The sequence below is a fragment of the Condylostylus longicornis genome, unplaced genomic scaffold (genome assembly GCF_029603195.1).
Source record: "Condylostylus longicornis isolate FDR11 unplaced genomic scaffold, ASM2960319v2 ptg000048l, whole genome shotgun sequence".
Lineage (NCBI taxonomy): Eukaryota > Metazoa > Arthropoda > Insecta > Diptera > Dolichopodidae > Condylostylus > Condylostylus longicornis.
Window position 1 is genome coordinate 18,635,482 of NW_026578017.1, and position 15,318 is coordinate 18,650,799.

The 15,318-nt window shown below is 24.0% G+C and overlaps 2 protein-coding genes across 2 annotated transcripts in view; one reads left to right on the forward strand and one right to left on the reverse strand.

The window, feature by feature from the left end:
- The window catches only part of LOC129611130 (zinc finger protein 573-like), a 31,589-nt gene extending 19,071 nt beyond the window's left edge, over window positions 1-12,518 (forward strand). Inside the window, exons 2-12 of the mRNA XM_055524096.1 lie at window positions 4,832-4,965; window positions 5,091-5,176; window positions 6,695-6,916; window positions 7,012-7,187; window positions 7,249-7,375; window positions 8,059-8,383; window positions 8,458-8,622; window positions 8,687-9,243; window positions 9,294-9,452; window positions 9,566-10,110; window positions 10,205-12,518. Of these exons, the coding sequence (XP_055380071.1) occupies window positions 4,832-4,965; window positions 5,091-5,176; window positions 6,695-6,916; window positions 7,012-7,187; window positions 7,249-7,375; window positions 8,059-8,383; window positions 8,458-8,622; window positions 8,687-9,243; window positions 9,294-9,452; window positions 9,566-10,110; window positions 10,205-10,411 (2,703 nt within the window). The 3' untranslated portion in view covers window positions 10,412-12,518. The remainder of the gene's footprint in view (window positions 1-4,831; window positions 4,966-5,090; window positions 5,177-6,694; window positions 6,917-7,011; window positions 7,188-7,248; window positions 7,376-8,058; window positions 8,384-8,457; window positions 8,623-8,686; window positions 9,244-9,293; window positions 9,453-9,565; window positions 10,111-10,204) is intronic.
- A 513-nt stretch (window positions 12,519-13,031) lies between these two features.
- LOC129611158 (uncharacterized protein CG5098) lies at window positions 13,032-14,401 on the reverse strand. The gene has a single exon (XM_055524128.1). It carries the CDS (start codon window positions 14,271-14,273, stop codon window positions 13,221-13,223), a length of 1,053 nt encoding a protein of 350 aa, XP_055380103.1. The 5' UTR covers window positions 14,274-14,401; the 3' UTR covers window positions 13,032-13,220.
- Between the last annotated feature and the right edge of the window lie 917 nt (window positions 14,402-15,318).

A 15,318-nucleotide genomic window follows, 5' to 3' on the forward strand; every position in this document is an offset into this window, starting at 1 on the left:
AATTGATTTAATATATTCATTTGATTGCCGGTTGAATGTGTATTTAAAAAAAAATTATATAATGCGGCAAACAATATTTTCAAATTATTGCTCATATACATATGTATGTATATTCCAGTGTATTAGACTGTATGTGGACACCTTACGCACGTGTGAATTGTTATTTGTTGACAAGATTTTAATGTTAAGTTTTTAAGAAAAATCTGATATCGATATGAAAACTATTTAAGAAAATTGCTCTGTAAAAAAATCAAATTCTGATTATTATTTTTTCTCTCGATTCATACTTTTCTTGGAGAATATTGTGTCATTTGTTCGATCAAAAAAAAAAAAAACGAAATATTATAAGCCGAATTTGACAATTCAATTCACTCACAAACATCAGAATTTTTAACTAGAGTTTACAGATAAAACATTGTTCATTCATTTGATTAAAAATTTGGTAAAATTTACAATTCACATCGCATGTGTTAGCACTCTTCTTAAAATATTATGTAATTTAAAAATTTGTCTTATATTAATTATCATAAGGATATGTGGTAGAAAAGCGGTCTGTTTGAGATCCTGTAAATCTTTTTAAATGATACTAGCATTGTGTTTTTATTAAGTTAGTAAAAAGTGTAAGACATTATACATTCATGACCCAATATGTTTACAAATTTAACAACAGCCTATCACTTTGAATGCATATACATACATTCCTTTTAATTCATATATACACATATGTACATACAAGCATAATTATTAGTTTTTGCTTGTTTTAAAATTTTTTCACATTTATTTACGTTTCATACGTTAAAGAAAACGTGTTAATGTATAGAAAAAAAATGTAGAGTAAAGAAATTCAAATACATTAATATATATATATATATATAAGTATGTATCTGCCTTATAAGATAAAATATACATACATAATACATAGTGTGTGTGGTTGAAGAAAAACATGCCTAAATTACTTTTATTTATATTAGATTATGATATTATTATTATTATTGTGTTACAAGTGTTATGGCATAAAACAACATAAAACCTTGTTCTTTTTATTCTCTGCGATATTAACTTGTTCAATATGTATTTTTATTACTGTATTTTGTTTATTTTTATGAATGAACACACACACATATTTACATACATAAAAATCTTTAAGTTAATTATTGAAAAGAAATAATAAAAACAGTCAATTTCTTTTTTTTTTCTAGAATGGCATAACACTTCTTTTTTACTTTAATTTACTACATTAAATATAAAAAAAACCATTAAATAAATTAAAGAAACATAAAAATAAGAGAAATAAAAATGATGATAAAATGTTTTTTCTCATTCTTGTGGCATTAGATAAAAGAGTAGCATTAAAAAATAGATTTTCAAGTAATTACTTTAAGTAAATAATGTAAACAGCTCCTGTTATCATATTCGATATTAGATGCACGGTATAATATTCAATAGTTATGTTTATTATAACATAACAATATACTCAATATGTAAAATTTACAATAACTGTTATAATTATTAAAATTATTATATGGTGTAATAACTATGAATGCTTTTTAACAACGCCATTATGAATTATTTAAACATCACTTCAGTTTGGTTATATTTGTTTAAGATTTTTTTAGAAAAAATCCACCAATTTTTATGATTTCAGTGAAATGCTATCTGAAATAAAATTACCTTTAAAAATTTTGCTAAATCTTATTAGCAAAGTACATAAATTCTGTTAATTTCTGTATGTAAACAAAACATATAAATTATATTTTTGTTAATTTGTTATATTTTAGTTGTTCTCATTTCAGAAATTGTTAAAATGTCACATACATATTCTCCTATTAATTAAATTTTTTTTTTGTAAGTTCCGAATTAACTATAATTCTTATAAGAAGATAGTAAAAAGATATTTAATTTCGTTTATTGTGTAAACGTAAATTTGTCTACATACAGTTGCGTGTACATCGTGTGTAGTAAAATAGTTTAGAAGTATTATTGTATTGTTGTTTGCAATTTCAGAATAAAGATTATAATATTTTCGCGTTTTACTCTTTTAAAGAAACATATGTATGTAACTAAATATTTACGAATACGAATAAGTACACATGAAAGTGTGTACTATTTCGACGGATAAATAAAAAAAAAGAAAGAAAAAACAGTTATTTGTAATATATTTTATTTCTTGATTATGTGTTATTTTTGAGTGTATCAGAAGTGTTTACTGTTTGTTACACTCAAAATCATAATAATATTAATATGTAATAATGTTTTTGTAAGTTAAAAACCAAAACAAAACCAATATTATTGTGTAAAAATCAGCTGACTATTTTTATTATTATTTTTAAATATGAATGTATGTATATATATTTATTATAATATTTGTAATGGATATTTTATAACATTATTATATATGTATACTTACATACATGTTTAAAATAAATTTCTATAAATATAAGTATATATAATTTATGTGAAGAACAAATTTTAATACGTCTATAAAGCTATTTAAATATCTATATATACACATGTTTATATATGTAAGTATGATTATATTGATATAAATATTTAAAATACAAAGGAACATTATTATTATTACCACGTGAGGGGCTGTTAGTATATTCAAAATTAAGTATTTTTTTTTTTTTTTTGTAGTAAACAATAGTATGAATGTATGAATGTTTATACAAAAGAGTAGTTGTTTTTTATTATTTTCACATCCTATCCATAATATTTATAACATTTTTATCATAAATATCTACATACGTACGCATATAGTCAAATTTCAGTTTTTTAAAACTAATAACCGAGAATACATATATATAAAAAATTTAATTCCAGTATTAAGAAACCAAAATTTGACACTAATAAATATGCAATAGAAATGACATTACAATTTAGACAGTAATGAATTACAGTTGAACAGTAAAATAGAAAAATATCTGCTTTGCTTCCAATTACAACATTCCCTTATAAAAAAAAAAAGAGGCGCAATATATTTTTTTTTTTTTTTGATAAATGGAGTTTTATTTTATATTCATATATACATACATACAAGCGTACAAAATGTTTTTAATAAAGTTGAAAGATGAAGTTGTGTTATTGTTCTTCTTTAAAAAAAAAAAATTTAATATACATATGTATGTGCATATGTAAGTATTAAGAGCAAATACGTATGTAAGAAAACCGTAATACGAAAAACATAATAGAGAGTCAACTATAAAGTACACAGTTAAATTTATGTAGAGCACATATGATATTATAATTATGTTATACATATACGTATTTTAATATTCTATTAAATACAAATACCAAACAAATTACATACGAATTTATTTATTATCACTTTTTTTTTTTCTTGTGTTTATCATCCCTCTTAAACCTAGAACTTATATATGTGTATGATTATGTATGCATGTATGGATTATATGGTATATATATATATTGAATATGAATGAAAGATCTATCTATATTGTATGTGCTCTAACAAAATGTCCATATATGTTTAAAATATAATAATATGAGTTAATAATTTTATGTATGGTGGGGAAAATTTGAAACAAAAAACAAAATCATATTTCAGGTGTGATTTTTTCTTTCTTTTTTTTTTCTACTTAATTCAAAAGATTTTCTTATACAAAGTGTGTAAATTATACATACATATATATGTATATATACATATGTAGTTTAAAATAAAAAAAAATGCATTTTCTTTTTATGTATTTTTCTTTATTAACATTTTATTTTAGAATATAAACATAGTTTTTATATTTTATTTGAAACGTCCTTGAAAATGCATATGTAGAGTTAATCAACATATTTATTTTAATTGTATAAAATCATGTATGTTAAATATAAAGAGATCATTTTTTCGCCGGTTCTTTTCTTTTATTTCACTACTTCTATTTACATTTATGCAAGTATGTATATTTTTTATTACAAAAACATGAATAACATATAATTTTTTATATTATTGCTTAATATAAAAAATTTTGAAACTAAATATCTAAAAGAAAAGAAAAAAAACAGCTGATTTTGAAAATATACAAAATACCATTATATATGTGTGTATGTATGCATGAATATGGTCTTGTATAAAAACTAAGAAATCATTGAACTTTTCTTATCAAAAAATAGTTTTTATATCAATGTAGTTTTGACAAGAAAACATCAAGAATCTTTGACAAGAAACTATAAATTTTTTAAAATTACATCGCTAACATTTTTGCATTAATTTATTTACATAATCTACATAATTTAAAACATGAACTTGGCAACCTTCTTATTATTTTTCTAAATAATTAATGTCAAAGGTTGGCAATAAGTATCCAAAACAAAAAAGAATTAAATACTAAAATTTTCTATTTTCTCACAGCACAACCCAACACAGATCGTTTTCATATCCTTTACACCTTTGACCACAATTCTACATGAATTTATTGTATAAAACAAAATTATATATTTCCAAATTAAAATTTACAAAAATATTTCCGACTTTACAAAATTTTAATTTGAAATTTGGTTATTCAATGAGCTTGTGAATATGTAAACTCTATATTTTAACTAAAAAAGGATTTTTAATCAAATATTAAGTGAATTAAGTTCGAAATATCTTATGTCTCCGTTTTTATTTAAAAAAACAAAATTAATTTTCTTAGAAGATATACATACCTACAATTCGTTTTCTTAAAAATTACTGTACTAGTCACATATTTTATAAGAACGACAATAAAATATTATTGCCTTGAATCAATTTCTGGAATGAATTAGAATTTATTCATTTAATCAAATAATATATTTATGAATTAAACGTAATATTTTATATAAATTTTTTTTTTTGTATTTTTAGATGCCATATTTACTAACAGATGGATCATTAACGGTTCAAAAAGATGTCAAGGGTACCATTACACATACAAATAAAGGTGGCGTGGTACGACGAATGATTGTTGTAAATGAACCTTTTCCAGCTGGAACACAAAGGTAATTTAAAATATAAAATTTCTACAAAAATTTATTTTTATTAGTTTTATTTAACAAAATTAAAACAAAAACAATTTTTAAATTGTTGATTTTATTGATTTTAATATAATTTCTTTTAATTTCAGATTAATAACAACAGCTGGAGGTATTGCAACTGTTATTGATAAAAAACAAGAACCACAATTATTCAGCATTAGTTGCGATAAAAATTGTAAATATTCTTATAATAGAATATTAAATTAGAAAAACAAAAAATCTAAACAATTAATTTTAATTCTAAATAATTTTTTTTTTTCATTTATTTATTTTCCATATTTACGAACATGGAATAAACGAATTATATTTTTTTTTTGGAAAAAATTTTAACTAAAGAGCTATAAAAATATTTATGAAAAATTTCCGTTTATTTTACGTTCGTTACAAAATGAATATAATTTATTTTATAATAATTTAATTTTTTTTGGATATTTTGTTTTGGTTAAACTAAAAATAATTCTCTTCTAATATTTTTAATTTTTAATAATTTCCCTAAAATTAAAAAAAAATAAATCAAACAAACTAAAGAAGGCATTTGCAATACTTATGTAAATTAAAATTATCAGTTTTGTAAATATTTAAGAAATTTTTTAATGGTTTGATTGCTAATTTTTTTTTTGTTTATTTAATTTTATATGCCTTCAAATAACAATTTATTATTTTTATTTTCTTAACACAGCTTTGAAAGATTTTTATTTTATTGATTTTATTTCATTTTAATTTTATGTAGAATTTTTACTAATTGAATTTTATTGTTTTTAAATTCGATATTTTACTTAAAAAATCATATTAAAATTTAAATATGAAAATGTGATATGGTGCGCTAATAATTTTAATTTTTTATTTTAAACTTTAAATTAAATTTTGATTAATTTTCCATTTATTTCATACTTATGTATTTATTTTTGTACAATATTTTATGTTCTTCAGTCCGTAACGAATTGAAATTTACTCTAAAAATATTGCAAGTAAAGGAAAACGGTGAAATATTCAATATGTTTTTTAATCATTAAAATTTTAATATCATTAAAATTTTTAAAGAAGTGCGTTAACTAGACGCCGAATCTAGAAAATGAAATTAATTTTTCTAAAAAATAAAATTCTTTCAACAAAAATTTTTTAAATTACGACATAAAATTAATATGAATGAATTTCTTTTTTATCGCAACTTAATTTAATAATTTAAACTAGTTCCTTTTTTTTTAATATTCCAATCCTATTGAATTTAATTAGATTAACAAAAACTTAATTAGACTAAGAAAGCATTTTTTAAAAAACAAAACTTTTTTTTTATATATGTACATGCATATACTGTTTTTTGTTATGTATATTACGCAAAGTAATGGTTCTCTATAATAAATTACGAGGATTCTTATTTATTATTGGCAAATATGTTTTGAAGTAAATTTTTTCTTTTAAATTTAAAAGTTGGAATATAAAAAAATTTCGTTATTTTAATTATAAAAATTAATTTTAAAGAATTTTCTTGCAAAAAGTTTTCGAATGTAATATGCATTTTTTTTTAATTAATTATTCTCTGCTATTACTAACAAACTAAAACACTTTTTGCAATAAAATTTGAAATTGATAATATTTTACTTGACAACTTTTTCAAAATTCTAAATTTGTTTCTTCTACCAATTGTTATTTTTTTTATTCTATCCTTATTCAATTATGTGTGATGTTCTGATAGATCAATCAGATCAATCTCATTCTTTAGCAAATGGAATAATTGATACTAAAACTCAAACATTATTCACTACAACAACTGCAGCTGGTGGCAAAACACATTTCAGTCCGATAGGGCCATTACATTTAACGGCAGAAGAATGTAACGAAATTTTAATGAAAAGAGCAATCGCTGCATCCGCACAAAATCATACAGCAACAATAACAACTACTGATGGTCAAAATGGTAAATAATATTTAAATATAGTTTTTACTTTTTTTTTTTAATTTTTCTTTTTTTATTTGCATGTTTGTCACTTTAAAATACCAATTAATTTAAAGATTTTATTCCAGTTGATGATATATTGCCGGGTATATCAGTTCAAGTTCAAAAAGTTATTCAAGGTCTTGAAGATACTGAAGACTCTCAACAAACATCATCAACACATTGCAAATTGGAGCCAGTTTTGGAAATTTCACCAAAAACTGAAGTTCAAGAAGTTATACAATTCGAAGAGGTAAAATAAATGGGATTATTTATTTATATATTTTTTATTTAACGATTTTTTTTGTTTTTAGAACGATCAATCCCAAACTGATCCACAATCTGGTCAAGTAGTCAAAGAAAGACCATATTCTTGTGAAGAATGCGGAAAATCATTTTTATTGAAACATCATTTGACTACTCATGTTCGCGTTCATACAGGTAGTGAAAAAATTTCTAAGGGAAAGTATTTAAGTGTAATTTCATTAAATAAGATTTATCTGAAATAATACCTTTATTTTCCTTTGTTCTTTATTTTTTATGATTTTATTTTTTATTATTTGAACCTTTTAAAATTTTATCGTTCTTATTACGTCCAATTTTTAAACGAATAACTAAGAACGTTTTTGGCTATCAAATAAATGTCGCATATAGCGTTGAATAAATAATGCAGACTAAATATTTTTACTTGTTTTAAAATTTAGAAGTCAAGTCTATTTTTACTTCTAAATGACATACATATACATTCAAAAATCAGAAATTTTTGATTTTTGCATACAAATTTTTTATCCTATTTGTTCTTGAATATAAAATTTTGTATAAATAAAAATGTAAATATAGTTAACATTATATATTTATACTTTATTATATAATTAATACATCTTGTAAAAAATTCAAATACAAACATCTGAATGAGTGTAAAAAATGCATAACGTGTAATGATGTATTTTTCTTAAGCATAATTTAACAGAAAAATACATTTCCTGTATTTGTTTTTAATTTTTAAAGTTGATAGCTAGAATGTTAATCAAATTAAATCTTTATTTTTTATATTAAAAGTTTGCGGCTGAATTCGTATACAAAAAAAAAATAATTATGTAATTTTTGTCCCTTTATTATTTTAGGTGAGAGACCTCACGTTTGTGTCCATTGTGGCAAACGCTTTGCTCATAAGCATTGTTTAAATACGCATTTACTGTTACATTCAACGGATCGGCCATATCAATGCAGTGAATGCAAGAAAAGTTTTACATTAAAACACCATTTATTGACTCACTCCAGAGTGCACAGTAGAGATCGTCCCTTTGTTTGCCAAGAATGTGGTAGATCATTTCCCTTAAAAAGACATTTGGTAACACATAGTAAATTTCATGCTGGGGAACGTCCTTATGTTTGCGAGGAATGTGGTGAAAGTTTTGCGCAAGAAAATCATCTAATTATGCATTCAAGGTAGGTCTAAAAATCAACTTTTTTGTTTTTAATTGCTTATTTTAAATTTGGATTTTATTTAATACTTTCAATAGATTTCATGGATCACTCAACCCTTTTGTTTGTGGAGATTGTGGTGCTACATTCCCTAGAAAATTTCAACTTGTAAATCACGGTCGAATACACGGAAAAGTTCCTCATTCTTGTACTGTTTGTGGAAAGGAATTTTTACAAAAAAGAACTTTAGTGTCACATATGAGGTTAGTTTTTATAAATAAGATTTAATGTCACAAAAAAGGTTAAATTGTTTTATTTTCGGAAAAGAATTCATACTGGTGATCAACCATATCCTTGTACTGGATGTGGTGATGGTTTCCAAACAAAAGCTGAATTAAATCAACATATACGTCTCGTTCACGGAGGAATTAATCCAAATTCAGCTAATACAACAGTAGTAACTACCAATGCCATTGTTTCAACATCCCAGCCACAGCAAATCCAAGTTATAAACGTTCATGATTTCAAAAAAGAGACTGAAGATTACAACACGATAGAATATGAAAAAGTTCAACAGCAAAACCAACAGCAACAACAAGCACAGCAGCAACAGCAACAACAACAACAACAGCAGCAGCAACAACAACAGCAACAACAGCAGCAGCAGCAACAAATCCAACAGCAACAACAACAGCAGCAGCAACAACAACAGCAACAACAACAACAGCAACAGCAGCAACAACAACAACAGCAGCAACAACAACCCCAGACAATAACCGTTGTAACAAATCAAAATAATCAATTACAAGTTGTTGCTGCAACCCCTGACAATAATGGAACATCAAGACCCCAGTATGCATGCAGGCAAGTTACAATTAATTTTCGTTGGTTACTTTAAATGAAATTGAATGCCTTAATGTTTCTATAACTATACTTCCAATTAACAGTGAGTGCGGGAGTGCATTTAATAGCAGAGAGGCATTGGCGTTGCATTTGCGATTGCACACCGGTGATAAATCTTTGATGACAGACTTATGTGCGTTAACAGCAGCTTTACCAGGTCATTTCTTAAATACAACGAATCTTAATCAAGGTAGTTTCAAATAATAAATAAGATTTTTCTTTTCTTTTCTTTTTTTTTTTTGGAAATTTTGCCATCGATTTGTTTTTATACATACATTTGACATCGAAATTAAAATTTTATAGTTGTTGCAACAAATCAAGTGGGAAATGCTGTTCCAGTTCAGATAATATCTTCTACTGGACAAGTAATAAGTCAAGTTGCACAAGTTGTTACAACATCACCCCAGCAAACACATCAGCAGCAACAAGCAGCACAGCAACAACAGCAACAAGCGCAACAACAACAACAGCAACAACAAGCTCAGCAACAACAGCAAGCACAGCAACAACAACAGCAACAAGCTCAACAACAACAACAAGCGCAACAACAAGCACAACAAACACAGCAACAACAAGCTCAGCAGCAACAACAGGCTCAAGGACAACAAACTGTTGTTGTTACTTCTGGAGGGCATCACGCACCGAAACCAAAAACTCATTTTTGCACAAGCTGTGGCAAAGGCTTTGCGTCGAAACATGGTTTATTACAGCATAATAGACGTCATCCAAATGGAGGTTGTACAATTCGAACGCATGTTTGCGAGTGTGGCAAAGCGTTCTTCCAGAAAAATCATTTAATGTTACATCAAAGACAACATTTAGAAACAAAACCGGCTATTACACAGCAGGTCAGTTTAAAGTTTTTAAAAGTTTAATTTATTTAATAAAATTTAGAATATATTTAATAATAAATTTCTTTAATATTAAAATTATGTATTTTAGATTTCTCAAGATGGTCAACAACAGGAAACCTTACAACAACAAACAATAACACAACAGAATGGTCAACAACAACAACAACATTTAACAACAAGGGAAGTTTTAATAGGTAATCAACCTGTTCATGTGCAAGTTTTACAGGGTACCAATACTGCTCAAGTAATTAAATACGAAATTAACATACCTCAGGAAGGGCAAGCAATTGAGTGAGGACAGGGTCAGCATGCATTTTTAAGAATTAAAAATGCAAATGGCACCGAAGACCTCAGGAAAGTTTTAATAATTAATAAAAATAACGACATTAGTATTTAAGAGAATTTTAATTGATTATATTTATATTATTAATGACAAATCTTAAAATAAACAATATGTTATTTATTGATTAAATTGCTGAGGTAATATAAAGTAACACAATTTAAATATGAAAATTGCAAATCAGTACATATTATATTTCACGGATACGACTAAAAATGAGAAAAACTTAAACTATTTTTCGTAAGTAGCTTTTAATTATTGAAAAGTATAAATTATTAGAATTACCTACCTACTTTAAATGATAATATTAATTACAAACTATGATGTAAGTTGAATAGTATAAAATACGTTTATTTTTTTATTGAACTACCAAAATTTTTATACAAAAAAAATTAAAAAGAAAAAAAAAACATTAAGAAAGAATTAAAATAAATTGAAAAATACATTAAAATGTAAATTTATATGCATTAATATCGTACAACAAAATGTACGCATGTAGAGTAGCAAGATCACATAAATAAATGTATATATATGATAGATATTTAATATAAATAATAATCATTATTGTTAAAGGGAATATAATAAATTTATGAAAATATTTGATTTTGCATTTGTATATATACATAAAATAATTTTAATTTTATGATTATAATATAATATTTTAAAAATTTAAAATTAACACAATTTTCTTTTTCTTAAATAATAAAATAATTTTTATTGGTGTAAAGTTTACAAAATGAAAATATATATGTTAATTTATTTATGCATATAAAGTATATAATAATTATGTGTAGGAAGGTTTATCATAATTCAAAATAATAAATTGTTCTAATACAAAATAATATGATAAAATTTGTTTAATTAATCATTAAAGTTTATTATTTCTAATGTAATAAAATTGAAACCTGAACAAATAAGAAAAAAATATATAATAATCTATTAATTTCTTAAAATAATTTTTAATTTAAAAAGCTAAAGTTAAATTGAGTGAGTTAACACAAAAGTAACACAAAATTCGTCTATCGTATTAGACTTAATTTCCTTTCGTATTATATAAAACGAATATTGATCGCTTAAGAAACGCAAAAATATTTCGTTTCTATATTAATAATTTAAACTAAAATTCTTCAGATTAAAATGTTAGTATTATTAATTATGTTGTTTTGTTGAGGTTTTATGAAATTGATGAAGAAAGTGTTCATTGTGAAAAGATTTCGAATTTTAATTAGTGTTTCAGTACTTACACTAGTATTTCTGAAAATATTGATCCCAGTCTTACATAATACGTGCAAAACATAAACCTAATTATATACAATAAGTGTCTGTTAATATTATACATAGTTAAATATGTATAATATTATATTTTCAAGGGAAAAAAAGAAAATCATTAGTTTTTCGCAAATTCTTATTTTAGAAATTGTAATAGAGACAACAAACTTTATTTACATTAATTTTATTTTATATGATTAATAAATTTAGTGTATATATGTACATATAAGAGTTTAATAAAATAACAAAAGAAAACAAATATGTAAATGTTTTTTTTTATACTTAACAAATCAATTGCATCGTTCTATAGTTGTTTAGATTGAACAATTAATTTAAAAATTTATCTTAATAAAAAGTAAACGAAAGCAAAGTTAAAAAAATTTAGTAATAAAATAAAGCAAGGAATTAGAGTAACACCAGTAAAGGACAATTATCAAAAAAAGATAATTGTTTGGCAAATCATTGTTAAATAAAATGAAGTGGTTTGCTATATGTGTCTAATAAATAATACAAATTATTTTGATGATGTAAAATATAATATGAAAAAGTTTTATAAGTTAAGAAATATATAAGTTTGATTTAAAAAGTAAGGTATATATAAATGTACTAAAACTATACATAATATATAAATATGTATGCATATAATATTACTTTATAAGTATAGAAATAACTTATAAGAAAATAAAATTTACAAAACAATAATTATTGGAAGGCAATATTGTAAGAAAATATTGTTCATTTAAGAGTGAAGAAAAATATGGACACTATATTGATTTTTAATGTTATTTAGTGATTTAATAGGCATCCATAATAAATTTAATTATAAAAAAAATAAATATATATTTTATTTCATTAAGAGTTTTAAGCAGGAAAATAGTATTATAATTGAGCTTGATTTGTATTAAGAGTAATACAAATTGTAACATGTATGAATGTATGTACCTGGAAATTTAAAAAATAATTTACGCTTTGGAACAAGTAATGTAAGTTAATACATAAAATACTCACATATTATAATCACAAACATATGTATATATTTAAAAGGGTAAATTTCTGCAACCTTGAAATAGAACTGTTGAGGTAAACTTAAGAACGAAATATAAAATCGTTAAATTTAAACAATAATCGCTATTCTGAACTTAAAAATTAAAAAAATATTTCGAAACTTGAACCCATATCAACAGACGTATATAGTTTCCCAGTTTCCTTAATAAATTTAAATAACAAGTATTTATTTATATGCAAATGATTATTTATTTAGAAAAGACTTAGTTTTGTTTAATATATAACATTAAACGGTTAGATTTTGGAAGTTGGCATATATATATTGAATAAGGAATACTGATTCATAAATTGATACATTTCGGATTTGTTAATAAAATTTTAGCTAATAACTTATAAAAACTTATATAAAAGCAAATTTTTCGAATTACTCACATTTTATTACTTTCTAAAATTAAAAATTCTCTTAAAAAATTTGCATTTAACAAAATTATTAAAATATTTTGTGATCTGGGCAGTAAGTTTTAAAATTAGTTTCATCAAGAACCCACTTGTTTATTTTAGCGCATGGGAAATGTGATTTTTTTGAACAGCCTCTTGATAAACAGCAAATAATTGCACCATTTAACATGCATTGCGAACATTCGTTAAGGTTGCTACTCCAAACTGCATTCTCTAAACCAATAACTTTTAAGCCAATTAAATATACTCCTGCAGCCCAGATAATACAGTCTTCATGGCACCATATTTCAAAAGAGTTTTCTGATACCTGCAGCATACCGGTTGATAATATGTGCTTTGGACTTTCAATTTTTTCATTTTTTCTTTTTGTTTTAATATTCGTGACTGCGTTTGTTGATTTTATTTCACCGTTTTCTCCACAGTCACCTGCGGATTGTATAATATATGGCCCATATAGATCTCCTAAGCCTAATTTATGTGGTCCTTTTTTGCAAAATACACATAGCCAAGATGCATCTGTTGTATCGGCGTCATATTTTGTGCTTAAAGTGCTAACGTATAATCCTCTTAATTTATTTATTTCATTTTTAACACTATTTGAACTGCCTTTTTTTGCTTTATTTTCAATATATTCTTCCGATGATGAATTATTGACAAGTATAGTGTTATTGGACTTAATTTGAATGTAAGGTCCCTTTATTTTACCATTATTTTCATCTTTTTTTGATACTTCATTATTTTTCTTTTTTTCAGTCTTCACCATAGGTTTAAACAACTTTGCATCTCTTTTTGCAGGTTTTTTTTTCTTGGACACATTTTCTCCTTGCTTTTTTGTTTTATTTGTTTGTAAATGCTGATCTATAATTGAATCTTTTTTGTCAATCGTTGGATCTTTAGATTCTAATTCTTGGGTCAAACACTTAGCTATTTCACTAACATCTTGCTTTCCCTTATCATTTTCCTCTAAATTGTTTGTTTCTTTTTCACGTTCTGAATTTTCATCTTCAATGCCGGCAAACATTTTTTCTAGTGTAGTTTCTACTTCTTCAAAATTATCCGATTTTTTATCAACTATATTTTCCATTTCGCTTATGAACCAAAAATACAAGATAAAGTTCCCAATGCGTTTAAAATTTTTGTTTTTAAAAATAAATTAAAAAATATCAGTAAGTAACTAATAAAATGTAAAAAAGTAACATTTAATAAACTCAATATTTTCACTGTCAAACTATTTATGTGATAGATCTAGTGTTTAGGAAGAACTGGAATACGCTGACAGTTTTTGAATATCTGGTTTAGGCAGCGCAATCTGTTGGATTTAAAAAGTATATAGTTTATGGTTAAAAATAGGTTAGAGTAAATAAAATTTTCAATGACAACTGATATTATTTTTACAAATTGTGATGCCTTATTTTAATATTAAATTTTCATTTTAAAAATTATATTCTCTTTTTATGAATTTATTAATAACAATTTAGTAATTTTATTTTCTGTCAGCCGTGGTATAACTTTTAAAAAGTGGGAGTAAAACTATTTAAATGAAGGTTTTGAGCATGTACGAGTTTTTTTAAATTTTTAAATTTTCGATTGCAAACTTTTGAATCTAAAACTTATATAATATTGTTAATGTTTGTTTCATTTAATGTAAATTATAAAAAGTATTAAGATAAGTATCTCTCTGTAATATTCGTTTTGTGATTAAGTATATTAGTTTGACTAGTGAATCTAATATATTTGACACTTTTCTTTTTTATCCTCTTCCTCTTCTGTGTCGTCGGTTGCTACCAAAAAGTACCAAAAGTAATTTGAAACTTTTCTCAGTTATTTATATCAAATGCCATTTAGATAGAGATAGTACGAATCCTAGCACATCTCAATTTTTTACAGGACAGTCATAATCTAGAAAAAGGGAGATATCCGGAAACAAATCTCAGATTATTCAAAACACGCTTTGAGTTTAAAATTAGAATCTGCTATAATGTTTATAAAAATAATTACAATATGAAAAAATTTTTTTATCTGAGTTACAAATTTAAATTATATTTGAAATATTTTTAATGTTTTGACACATTTAAAATTTATTGTAACTTCACTTAAAATTTATATTAAAAAAAATAAAATTATAAGTA

Excerpts from the sequence above, each read along its gene's own strand:
- LOC129611158 (XM_055524128.1), bottom strand. The coding sequence starts at position 14,273 with ATGGAAAATATAGTTGATAAAAAATCGGATAATTTTGAAGAAGTAGAA.